Here is a 13238-nt window from a genome sequence, read left to right on the forward strand (position 1 = left end):
ACAAGGCAGCGATTTTTACGCACTAACTGCACACAAAGAGCGATTCAATGTAGGTGCTGATAGTCCTTGAGAATCGAGTAAGTAGCCAGAGCTTTCCTTCACTCAAGTTGCGTTTCCCGTGGAGGTCGATTTGTGAAGCGAATAAGCGCCTCAAGGAGCATATTTAGTGGAGGGTCGAGTCGAAGTGCATTTGTGAATGCGTGGGTTAGCCTCCTGTCAGAGAAAAACGCGGTTGTGCTCATTCAGAACGATAGAAACCGCACGCTTCCTGCAAAATATTGCTCCAGCACGTTTTTGAAGGATCTGGCAGTTTTTCTTCAAAAAATGTCATTTTCTTTGCGAATAAAGAAGGCGCACTTCATCCAAGTATTATATGACTTTTCTTTTGCTTCTTATTCGCTCCTAAACCGGAAATCATATTTGCAACTCTTAGCTGCTAAAACAAAGATTTTTGTGTTTATCAATGTTCGGCATTTGAAACAGAGTGCGATTTAGCGGCTGTCAAAGTTCTTGGTGGCTTTCACCTATCTTGCCTTCCTCTCAAAGGAAGTGAAATTTATGCGGTTCTTCGTTGCAGAAAAAAAGGGAAATCTCGTCAATACAGACAAAAGCGCATACAATTAATTGCTCATAACATCAGTTATCATCTTGCATGTAGGCCGGAACTATTGAGTTTTCCTTACTTTCTATTGTCTTCCAAATGCCAGCTGCTGTGCTTGCTATCTCTTCGTCTAGAAAATTTAGCCTGGTACTTTGTTCTAGTGCTTTTTTCATCTGTTCTTAACCAAAAGTGCTAAGTGATTTGTTTATTAACACACCCTACCTTTCTCGTTTCTTCTTCAGAGATTACAGAACTGTGCAACTTACTGTACTATTCTTTGGCACCACCGTTTCATGAATAGATGACTGCCATCCCTGTCATTTTATGTGCACACTTACTTTTCCTGTTGATGGCTACCAAATGGAGCTGTTTTTAGGACATTTCGGTTTAAGTGCCACCGACCACCACTGGTTCAAGGTAATCCCCGTACGCGATCTCACCACCCTTTTGTCCGTGAGAGAGCAGCATGTGTAAGCACTTCTGATTTTATTTCTACGTGCTCTACACTATTACACTTGTACTCCGAGACTTCTCCTGTTTCCCCACATGTCCGGTCCTAGAGGCGCCTTCTCCAAATACCTTTCTTTGCCCGGAATATTTGACAGTTCTACAGTGTCACCTACATCAAACTTCGCAAGCGTGAGAGACGAAATCTATATAGGTCAAATACCATTTAGTGTAACCATTACTGGCCCTATCTACCTGACAATCTGCTAACAGGAGGCTAACACTGTGCCAAAGCAGTGTAGAATTATTCCGCAACTCGAAGCGGATGGAGGAAAATTATTTCATTTCATGAAAATTCATCTACCTTGCGGATGTTCGAAGAATTGATTGGATATATTTGTTGTCCCAGAGCTTCGAATTGTCGTTTAATTGGGCCTCGCTCTGCGATCTGTTAGCCTCCTGGTTAGCTCAGAGGTTAAAGTGACCAGCCCGTAATCGCGCTCATCGCGCATTAGATTGCCGGACAAGGGCCCGTTTTTGGTCGGCTGTGAATATTTCTTCAAGAGAAAACCATGTAGATTTGATTCGTGCAACGGGGTGCGTGACAATCGCACTTTTGAGATTTCTAGTTTACTTCCGCAACAGTATTCCATTGCGTCCTACAGCAAACTAAATCGAGTGTACGCTCCAAAGAAAAATTCTACGGAATAAAAATTTATAGAGAACTGTTGCAATACTTGTAAGGAGATTATATGCGTTGTCGTTGTCATTAGCTCTAATGGTGCGCAAATTATTTATGAACAAGTGAATTTTACTTCTTCCAGAGGGGAAAAAGACTAGCAAATTTGCCAACTTAACTACTGTCGTCATAGAATGTAAGTTTGATCAATAATAATACACATAGATAAGTAAACCACTATTTTAATTTCTTTTAGAATAGTGGCCTCCATCGCTCGCACTGACTTGCACGGAAATCCAGCGTCTGGTTGAAGGTATTGTGGTCCATCACCATCATAACGGGAGAACTCCGCGTGTACGGTGGCCATTGCTGGTTGTTCGGTAATTCTGGAACCCTGGAAGAAGAGAGATATTCTCCTTGTCACGGCAACTTATTTACGTAAAAAATAACAATAAGAGAAAGGGCAAGGCGTATAATGTGAACAGTCCACGGCATCGGTGTACTTTTTGTTACAGTGAACCTGTATATGGCTAGGATCCCGGGTTTCCTTCACGGCCGTCGACGGAAAACTATCGCTATCGATAGCTCATACCCCTGTAAGCAAGCAAAAATGTAATGGCTTATACCCCCGTAAGGCAGATGCTACAAGCACTCTGCAAAGTGCAGCGAACGGTGCATACATTCTTTGGAATCCCTCATAGGACACAAATAACAACATACGTTTGAATAAAGAACAAGCTTAGAACAAGCATCCGAAGCACATAATTCATGACAAGGCGCTTATGATATCGATGCGAAGTGCGTGACGCTCACCGTATCCGTTGCCTGATAAGGATTACTGCTGCGCAAGCTGCCGCGGCGACGCTAGCTTGCGACGTGGGGTGTGACGTCCCTAGCCTTTCGTATATGAAATGAGCAGCCTAGCAACTGATTTCAATGTTGTTGCGGCACCGCCATGGCTAGAGGCGTGCCTTCGGAATTAGGATTACTCCCATTACTACCATTACATTAAAGTAGCACTACAACCATCACTCTAAAGCCATAAAGCATTGCACACAACCCTCAACAGTTGCCCTGGTGGTTTTCAACAGCTTCGCTGGACATTCACTTTTGCAGGGCCGGGATGGCGAGTTCTTTTTAAGTTTTATTTATTTACAAATACTGCAAGTTGAGGACGACGCAACGAGCTATGGAAAGAAGAATGATAGGTGTAACGTAAAGGGACAAGAAAAGAGCAGATTGGGTGAGGGAGCAAACGCGAGTTAATGACATCTTAGTTGACATGAAGAAAAAGAAATGGGCATGGGCAGGACATGTAATGAGGAGGCAAGATAACCGATGGTCATTAAGGGTTACGGACTGGATTCCAAGGGAAGGGAAGCGTAGCAGAGGGCGGCAGAAAGCTAGGTGGGCGGATGAGATTAAGAAGTTTGCAGGGACAACATGGCCACAATTAGTACATGACCGGGGTTGTTGGAGAAGTATGCGAGAGGCCTTTGCCCTTCAGTGGGCGTAACAAGGCTGATGATGATGATGATGATGATTAAGGCTGTACGGACTGGATTCCAAGGGAAGGGAAGCGCAGCATGGGGAGGCAGAAAGTTAGGGTGGCGGATGAGATTAACCAGTTTGCAGGGACGACATGGCCACATTTAGTACATAACCGGGGTAGTTGGAGAACTATGGGAGAGGCCTTTGCCCTGCAGTGGGCGTAACCAGGCTGATGATGATGATGATGATGATGATGATGATGATGATGATGGTAAACAACAAAGGAGAACTGACCCAATATGATGGCGCAGCAGCGCCAATTTCCGGCTTCACTTAGCCGCTCCTCAATTTTTATTCCCCCATGCTTGCCTCTACCCATTTCTACAGTACCGCATTATGTGCGTTAGTTTCTGCGAAAACAAGTTCGAAAAAATATTGCTTCCGAGTTCTCTCTCATGCTTGTTCACAATATCACTGAAGCAGTAACTTTTGGTACGCTGAAATATTATTTGTCATTTCCAATAGCGACGTTCAAAAGGCACATAAAGGTCCCCATACACTTCACTGTCATGTTTTTAGCATGCCGGAGGTTGTATACGGGCCGGCGAAATTCTGTGTTTGTAAGAGGTTCACTCTCTCTCTCTCTCTTTCTCTCTCTTTGGCGCTGAGACAAGGTAGCCTGTGCGGGCGTTTTGCGTCTCGTCGACAGATGGCACCACGCTGCCTGGTGCCTCCATCAGGCCCTTTACATCTTCTAGATGATCAGCGCGCTCTGTATCCCTGGCGTCTTTCGCTGCCGGTTATGCCACCTGCAGCCGCTTTTCTTCTAGCCGGGCAGTGCCTACATGTATTAGTGGACAGTATGGCGTAGTGCGCCGTGGTGCTGTGTGGGGGGTGTGCTGTTGAGAACATGCACTTTGTTAAGTCGACCCTTGTTTCAGTACAGAACTCCACAGTTGCGAAAGTGGCGCTAACAGCTCTCAACATCGCTCTAAATTGTGGGAAGATGCATCAGCAAATAATATATTCCAACACATTCTGGTGGACTAATGCCACTACTGTAGTGGACTTTTTCCAATTAGCTTACCAGCCGTGTCCATCCCACACAAAAGAGATTAGTTTGGGGTCTGAAATATAAGGTTCAATTGGAACCGACGCTCCAGCAAACAATTCCGTTACAAATACAACAAGCAGTATTGAAATACCGCGTGTGGATTCCTTGACTATTTGGTCAGGGCTAAGTTAAAACATTATGCCGGAATCTTTGCCATATTATTAGAGGATCCATAATTAATAGCATTCAAGTCAAATGCGGGAACATTGAAGTCAGCTGGTATTATTAAGTTATTACTGAGCCGCAAAATGTGATTATAAAATAAGGTGGTAGTCATGAGCCTCAGATCTTCGATACAACACACAGAGAAAAACATGAAGCACCAAAAACTGAATGTTTCGAAAGTAAACAATCATGCAAAAGAAATCATTCAGCAAGTGCGAATTCAAAGTGATACGTTGTAACGACGGTGACACCACTGCAAGGAGATTCATGGCCACAATGGTCAAGCCATAGAGTTTCATACTAGAGTTAACTCTGGTGCTAGTGTCTACGGCAGCCATAAGCGCGATAGTTCAGCCGGCATGTTAATGAAGGGTAGTACACGGATTTGCCTAAACTTCCTCCTTGTGAGTCCTCAAGGCTTCTTGACACTGTAAACTCGTCGTTTTTTGCCAAAATACTGTGTAATAAATAATTACGTTAAATAAAAATAATCAAATGGTCCGACGGTAGGATTTCATTTGAACAGTGGACCTCTACCACAGAAGCCCGCTATACAAACCATCACGCCACGAACGTATGCATCGAGAAGTAGCATAAAATGCTCTTGTGAGTTTCTCGCGGACAAGCCAGCGCATTGGGACGCTTGGCGTCTTTCGATTTGACTACTATTACAGGACGAACTACTGCAATTAGCAGCCATTGAACGTGTTTGCAGTCTTCGGCACTTAGAAACGCATAGACAGTCATGAGATAAAGTGTAACAAAGAAAGCCACAAGGACGTCGGAAATAACAAGCAGGAAGAACAGACAAATTCATGTATTACCCATCATTCCCATGGTGGCTCAACGGCTACAGCGCCATAGTTCCCTCTAGTAGTTATTGTAGGAAACTGTTTGAGTAAAGCTGATAACCAGGCGTTACGATCTCGCCTTGATAATGGCATCATGCCACTAAGACTCAGTTATCACACATATTTGTCCGTCATGTGTGAGCAAAATGTGTTGCAGTTTGTCGATTTTCTTAACTGCGCTTCGTGAGTTAAAACAATGTAACCGAAGATGGTGTTGCCCTACACGCTATCTGCCTTGATCAGTGCTTCTGTCTTGTGACGCGTCCCTACGCGCGTTTGATAAAACATCCCAGTATTACAGGGGTACTCTCAACACGAAGTTTGTCGGCAACAACAATTGCCTTTCTACCTCCCTCTTCATATTGTTTTGTCGTTGCCCAGAAAAGCCTTCCTTTACGTAAAGTGTGTGCACAGTAATCATACTGTCGATAAATATCTGACTCCCCGACATAGCGCGGACGTCGTCGTCGTCCCTCTTAAGCGAGCAGAGGAGCGCAGCGAAAGAACAAAGCGAACGCGGTACGCAGACGGGGATGAAAGGTGCGAGGAGGAATGCGGAGGAGGAGATGCAGCGGAACCATGAGGCTGAAAGCGGGAGAGGATACTCTGTAGAAAGAGTGAGAGGAAAAGCGCCACAGTTGCCCGCATCGTCTGGGAGGTCTGTCGGCGGCGGCTGCTGCGAATCGCACCCGCGCGTCACCCACGCGCTCGCTCTCGCGGTCTCACGATTAGCGAGGCAGTGGCGCCACACTTCGCTCCGTCCGCAACCGGCTGCATGAGACGGATTGCCCCTGACAGCCAATATATCGCGAAATGAAAACACTTGTAGAGCTGCGTTCAAATTTCGCATAAGGTAGTATCGCAATCGTTGGTGAAGTTGTCGGCTTGTTTTCAGGTTTTTATTTATGCCGTGACTCAAAAGGCCTCAAACCATGTCCGTTTCTTCCGAACAGCAACTACGCACCTGCTAGGAGGTGCTGAGCAGTGCACCGAACAGCACCATGAAAGACGCCATGATGAAGTCGAGGGCATTCTGCAGCAGAGATGCTTCCGCCACGGTTGAACAAAAAATAATTTCTTGAGAGGATACATGTGATTTAAAATGAAAACACTCTTGGCTGAAGAAATAAGTGCGTGCTTACTGTTCAAACACAAGCAGAAAAATACACTGCAATTAGGAAATCAAGAGCAATTCCTTGTCTGCCGCGAAGTGATCTATGCGTAATGGTTTTCCACAGTAAACGCTAGCCACTATGTCGAAAATAACAGTCTGATCTTGATCGGCAAGCCTCGATCTTTATCGCAGTCACCCTGCACAATTGAATGTATATATTGTCTTCTGTTTAACCAGTGAATTAGTTAAGATACAGCTAAATAACGATCAGCCCAAGCACTCCGTACAGGTGGTGAACAAGAGAAGCTTAATCGTGCGGCCCCGGTGTTTATCGCTGGGTAAATCCCGACAGTTTATTTCTCATTTATGTTCTTCTTCTTTTTCGTATCATTATTATTATTATTATTACATCTGAATTATTCTCAAGTATTTCTCAATTATGGGTTACGTGTTTGTGTTTTTAGTGAATAATAATTAATCACGACGACGAACGCGGGAACAGTGGCACGAGCACGTTTGCGCAGTATCGCCGAGGGGCACCAACGAGCCAGCTGTGGAAGAAGACGACGATGCTGGAGCAAATGCTGATGAAATTCTTTTTGTATACACCGACACGATACTGGAGAAAGTAGCCCTTAACAGCTTCGCTGTAAAAATACCGATAGGAAATTTCCTCGTTGTTTTTGTCAATCTGTAGCTATGGACCTAGTGATCATACCATGAAGTACTGATGCTGCTAGTGTGCAAAAATATCTAATTACATCGCATTATAAGGCGAATTTATAAGCAGCATCGCTCAACTGTAGAGCGTGCCATGTATGTTAATCCAGAAGCATGCACTAGCAGTTACTAAAGGAAAAGGATTGATGAACGTTTTCACATCCATGACACTTGCTATGAAGCCACTACATGGCACGCATCTGTGATGAGGATGAACAACGCTTGCTGTGGCTCGAGAACGAGTTCACTGTTCATATACTACAGGAGGTTCAAATAAGATCAGTCGCGTGAAGGAGTGGCACTCGGGGAAGAAGCTATACGAACTTTGCTTAATACAGTACAATTTACTCGAAAAGCACCAGCCATCGCTCTGCAGAAAAGTGTTTATCTGCTGAAGAGGGAACATTTGGCAGAGTTGGACTCGTATGCCGCGGAAACAAATTGACCGCTGTCCTTGATCAAATTGCGCAATCTAAGTAACGTAGCTTGAATATAGCCAACATGTCCAACATCAGTGCGGAACAACTAGCCATTAACATGTCTGGAAAGGAAATTGACGACCTGAGGGAAAGTCAAACAACCGCTCCGCAGTCGGTGACCTAATGTGGCTTGTCACATGTAGGTGGCTGCATTGACAAGTTATTAGTTGATTTTTGTAGTGGATTTTGTGCCAGCGTGTAAGAATAATGATCTCCGTACGCTTTCATTCAAGGCCGAAAAGGAGTGGCTTGTTTTGTCCAAGGCCAGAGCTTCTGTTTCAGAACAAGCTATTGAGTTTGTATGAGACCGTTTCATAACACCAGCCAATGGCGATAATGTTCGAAGCTTTAAGCTGCATAATAAGCCTAAGTTTGACTGTGCACTAATATGACGGTTGAATGTAACAATGGCAACCCCGAAAAGGGGCAATCAAGGAGCACTGATTGTGAAAGAAGTCCTCATACTACCTGTATGGTATACCACAAGCTGTCAACCACAAACACACTCCTTCCGGTCACTTGCACAAGCGATGGAATCATTATGTGGGCTAGCTACAGCCAGATGACATTTAACAAAGAGATAGCGCGACATTGCGCTCTATAGAGTGGTCCAATGTTTATCTTTGTTTGTCCGGAATGCTGCTGAAATGCCCACTGCCAACGGAATGGTCAATGTTCATTATATTAGCACCCCCCCCCCCTTTACGCCTTATATTACCCATTACAGAGGTATTGCAATGTAGCCATGGTCTATGCGTGATTGCAGTCGAAGTGTTGAATCATCCCTCGACCGCAAAGTAGGAAGCAAATACATTTGAAAAACAAACCAAACTCATCTAAAATATTTCGTACAGCTGAGCTGTAATGCTGAATATATTTTTCCTAGGCAACTGGGACTCTTTTACGGGTACGGGGGATGCTTAATAAATAAATGTGCTTATTACACTGCATAAAGTGAAGCTTAGTAGTTGAAGACCTCAATAACAGAATGCGTCGAAATAACCTTATTTTAAAAGGAATCCGTGAGCAATTTTCAGAGTCATGGAAGGACACGGAATATGTTACGGAGTTAGAAAATTGAGCGTGCGCATAGAATAGGGATGAAAATGCCAGAGTACCCTCGGCCGATGATTGTGAAGTTCCTCCACTTCAATGACAAAATTCTGATGCACTGACAAAAGTCAAAGGTGCACTGATAAATGCACCTAAACAGGAAGAACTAAAATCACCACGTGTTTAGATTGAAGAAGACTTTTTGCACAGGGCGTATTTTATAAGACAGAAGCTAAGAGACTTAGCTTGTACGAAGTGAACGCCTGGCTACAAATTCAAGCTTGTATTTCAAAAGATTGTCCTAGACAACAAACTTTACATCCTCGACCGTACCATAAGAAGGCTAGTGGCCCTTGCGAAGCACCATGCACCCTCTAAAATCCGGTGACGAAAACACGAAAGCCAGGACGCTTCTATGTGAATTCTTCTGTCAGACTTCCGTTGTCTGTATCACAAGTGAGATCATCTGTGTCGTTATGTTGAATCATTTTCAGCAGATACAGTTTTAGAAACAGAAACCTGGCTATCACCCGATAGTGCATACTGCGAGTTGTCATTATCTCGTCAATTTACGCTATTCTGAAGATATAGGGTGAAGTTGTGAGGTGACGGTGCGCTAATCGGCAGTAAAAACATTATGGAAGCGTACATTCTTTACATTCATTCGTGCCTGGAAATTTTGGGGGCGGCCCTATCGTTGTCCTCACGCGTCACCTGTGTAAGTCGCGTCTGTTATGGCCCACCTGATTCATCGGAGAGATTTTCAGAGTGCCTGAACTTTTCTCCAAAACAAGTACCCAACTTCTTCAATAAATTTAGCTGTCCATTTCAATTTTCCACCTATTTAATGGAAGTCGCGCAGGCCAGTAGGCAGCTCAATGAAGCGTGAATGTCAAGATTTTTGCGACGTACTGTCGTCATTTGAATTACACCATGTGGTTTCTGGCTCAACACGTGGAAATTCACTTTTAGATTTTCTATTAACTACAGAGCCAAACAGTATAGCTGTGAATGTCCTGAATGACATGAACGACTACACTATCTTGCCTTGCGGATTCGTATGCGAGCCAAAAAAACACCCTTATGCATCCCATGTATGAGGATATCGTTACATCCATCCATCCATCCATCCATCCATCGATACATACATTCATACATACATACATACATACATACATACATAAATAATACATACATACATACATACATACATACATACATACATACATACATACATACATACATACATACATACATACATAGACACACACACACACACACACAAACACACATGCGTTCCTAGGGAAAGGAAAGACTAAGAGGGGAGTCGAGATAACGGAGGCCTTTTATATTAGAAAGGTCGGACATAGCTGTGCAAGTGCGCCATCTAGCGCTTTATTAGGAAGAGAAATGCCATTTTTTGCATGGTAGGCTATGACTGTGTAATGTATACGTATCTGGGGGCGGGGGGGGGGCGTGTACCCATGCATATTCTGAGGAATAAAAGTAAAAGCTGGCATGCTTCAGATAAAAAGTCATTATTTTGTCAGCGCTTGATCTCAGTTATTCGTATCTCTGCGTATTCCTGTTTTACTCGAGTTGTTGAAACTTAGTTATAACGTTTACAAACACACGGGGCGAAAATGCATTATATCGTCTGAAAACTAGATCGTACGTTTCCTTCCCATTCGGGTCAGCCAATCGTGTTACACTCTGAGCACGAAGGTGCTGGGAGTGTAACAACACTTGTGTTTTGACATTTAGGTGCACTTTGCAGAACTGAAAGCAGTCAATGTAATGGGGAGTGCATACTCCATGACGGTGTTCATGATTACTTCAGTCCTATGCACTTTCAGTAGGTGAAAGCAAATACCTTATAATTCAGTTGAATGTATGCCTCCGGACATGCTCACACAAAACATAGATTGGCTCTTAGTCAACGAAAGGTGAGAAACCGCAACAAACCCATTTTCAGAGAAGGTGGCCACCATCCGCATGAAGGCCTCACTCATACGGCCGTCCGGCGATGCTGGATCCGCGGCGTACTTCTCTCCGAAAACGAACGGTATTTCGAAGGAATGGGGCGTCCCCATCCAGCCAGGCAGAGTGGCTGTCGCCGACTTGTGGGCGAAGACGTAGGCGAACACTTTTCCTCCCCGTTCGCTGTGCTTGTCTGCCATGAACCGTAACGGGCAGTTGAAAACCCTGTCCGACGTGAAGTCGACGTACTGCCTCCTCAGAGCGTTGTTGTCGCCTTGCGGTGCGTCGTCAACATACATTCGTAGCACGTCTGGTGTGTCTTGCTTCCACAGACGTGACAAACAGGCTTCAAGAGACTCAGCGATTCTATTTTGAGACACTGAAACAAGGTCTTCCGCTAGGAGGTCAGGCAATGGCGGGAACAGAAATAAGATAGCCGCTTCGTCGGAAGCGACTCCCGCCATGACATCGACAGGCGTGAAAAAACCACGCTTCATTGCCTCTATTGGATTCCTGGGGAGGAAGGCGTCGTGATAGGTTGGAAAGAAAGACATAAGTTTGGGGGCCACACTCTGTCCAGCCGCGGCAACGAGCTCCTCTGTGGACTTGTTGCGGAGGCAATTTATGATATTCTGTGGATTGGAAGACAGGTCGATCGTACCCCCCTCGGAGCAGCCGACGATGGCAGCCACCTTGTCACCCTTGACCATGCTCTCATGAACCGTGTCCCATACATCAATGCTGAACATAGTGCCACTCATCAAGAGTGCTCTCTTGAAGAGACGCTCGCTCATCGGTGACATGATGTGTGCGTGCACGCTCATTGACCCCGCACTCTCTCCGAACAACGTGACTTGTTGTGGGTCACCTCCGAAAAATTCTATGTTCCGCTGCACCCACTTCAATGCCATGACTTGGTCTAGAAGACCGACGTTCCCCGGCGCATCTGTGGAGTTCGCGTTCAGGAAGCCCAGGATGCTTAGGCGGTAATTCATGGACACCACAAGGACCTCCGCAAACGCAGTCAACACGGCTCCGCTGTAGTTCGCCTCATTGGCGCTGCCGAACGTGAAGCCCCCTCCATGGATCCAGATCAAGACCGGTCGACTCGAGCTGGCGTTTCTGGCGAGCTCGGGGACCCATACGTTGAGATGAAGGCAGTCCTCCGTAATGTTGAGGTGTTCCATGCCGAAGCCGGGAAAGGGTACCTGCACATCAAAAACGTAGGCACCCGAGGTGTGTAATGTGTGCGTAACATCGTGTAATGCTCGCAGTGAGTTTTGATATTGATCAGACACTGACGCTGGAATAAACTTAAGGGCACCAGTACAAATTTCATCAGTTATGCCCATAACGGCGAACATCTACCGCGACAAAATTACTCGCATCCTATTTCCACTTTGGACAGTTTACAAGCAGATTAGAGGCGTGATACAAGAAGGTATTTAGAGTAGAATCATCATCATCGTCATCCTACTTATGCTTACTTCAAGGTGGAGGCTTCTCCCGGCGATCTCCAATTACCCCGCTTTAGCGCAATCGACACTATGTCACGTCTGCAAATTTCCTGACTTCTTAACACTTAGCAACGTGCTGTACTTTCTTGCTTACTTGCTTTCTCTAGGCGCTTATTTTGTAATTGTAGTAGACCATCTCTCACCTCTGTTGTGCATCACATATGGTCAAGCCATCTCCATTTCTTTTTCTTAATATGAACCATAATATCGGTTACGAAAGTTCGCTCTTTAATCAACACCGCTGTCTTGCTATGTCTTAAAGATATGCCTACATTTTGCGTTGAATCACTCGTTGACTGCTTCGCGAGCTTCTTTGCTAACCCCACATTTTCTTCCATTCCTTAGTGCAGGTAGAATGCATTGATTGCAGGCTGGCAGTCATGATTTGGTAATGCCTGCGCTATGCGGTCTGTCTCATCAGCATTCTTTTGTAAACTTATTTCCTTTTGCCCCGCTCACCTGTGAGTAATTAGTATTGTAAATGTTACTTTTGGATATATTTTAGAGGTTGGGTGTTAATCACAAATTCTCGTGCTCTACAATTCTCAATTGTAGTCAGCATGTTTGGAAACTGTTTTCAAACGCACTCTTACACTTTATCAGCTAATGTACTCAATAATTTCTTGCTAGTCATTTACAGCAATGGTGGAAAAGAGAGTGTCATTTGCAGACTGCACGTGGAAGATATGGTCTCCTTTGATCGTCACTCCTAACTGTTGCCACTCTAACCACCCTAAAGCTCCTAAGCATGCAGTGAATAAAATTGTAGAAGTTGTCTGTACGTGCCTGCCTGACCCTTTTCTTGTTTAGTATTTTTCCGCTTCTTTGTGAAGAATTGAAGTGGTTGAGTATTATTTATACACATTCACAAGGATATTTACATGTGATTCCCGTACTCCTTGACTAGACAGCGCCGCGGTGACTGATTGTATCCTTACTGAAGCGAACGCCGTCCTGTAATCTGTGATATCAACTAGGAGCAGTACTACACCCCAGACTTCTTAATTACTCGATTTACTACATGGAT

The 13238-nt window shown here is 44.7% G+C and overlaps 1 protein-coding gene across 1 annotated transcript in view; it reads right to left on the reverse strand.

Annotated features, from left to right (window-relative positions):
- Window positions 1-1972: 1972 nt before the first annotated feature.
- The window catches only part of LOC142564053 (acetylcholinesterase-like), a 33207-nt gene continuing 21941 nt past the window's right edge, over window positions 1973-13238 (reverse strand). The window contains exons 3-4 of the mRNA XM_075674871.1: window positions 10680-11902; window positions 1973-2121 (exon numbers count right to left, since the gene is read on the reverse strand). Of these exons, the coding sequence (XP_075530986.1) occupies window positions 1980-2121; window positions 10680-11902 (1365 nt within the window). The 3' untranslated portion in view covers window positions 1973-1979. The remainder of the gene's footprint in view (window positions 2122-10679; window positions 11903-13238) is intronic.

The sequence above is a fragment of the Dermacentor variabilis genome, chromosome 11, assembly GCF_050947875.1.
Source record: "Dermacentor variabilis isolate Ectoservices chromosome 11, ASM5094787v1, whole genome shotgun sequence".
In the NCBI taxonomy this organism is placed as follows: Eukaryota; Metazoa; Arthropoda; class Arachnida; order Ixodida; family Ixodidae; genus Dermacentor; species Dermacentor variabilis.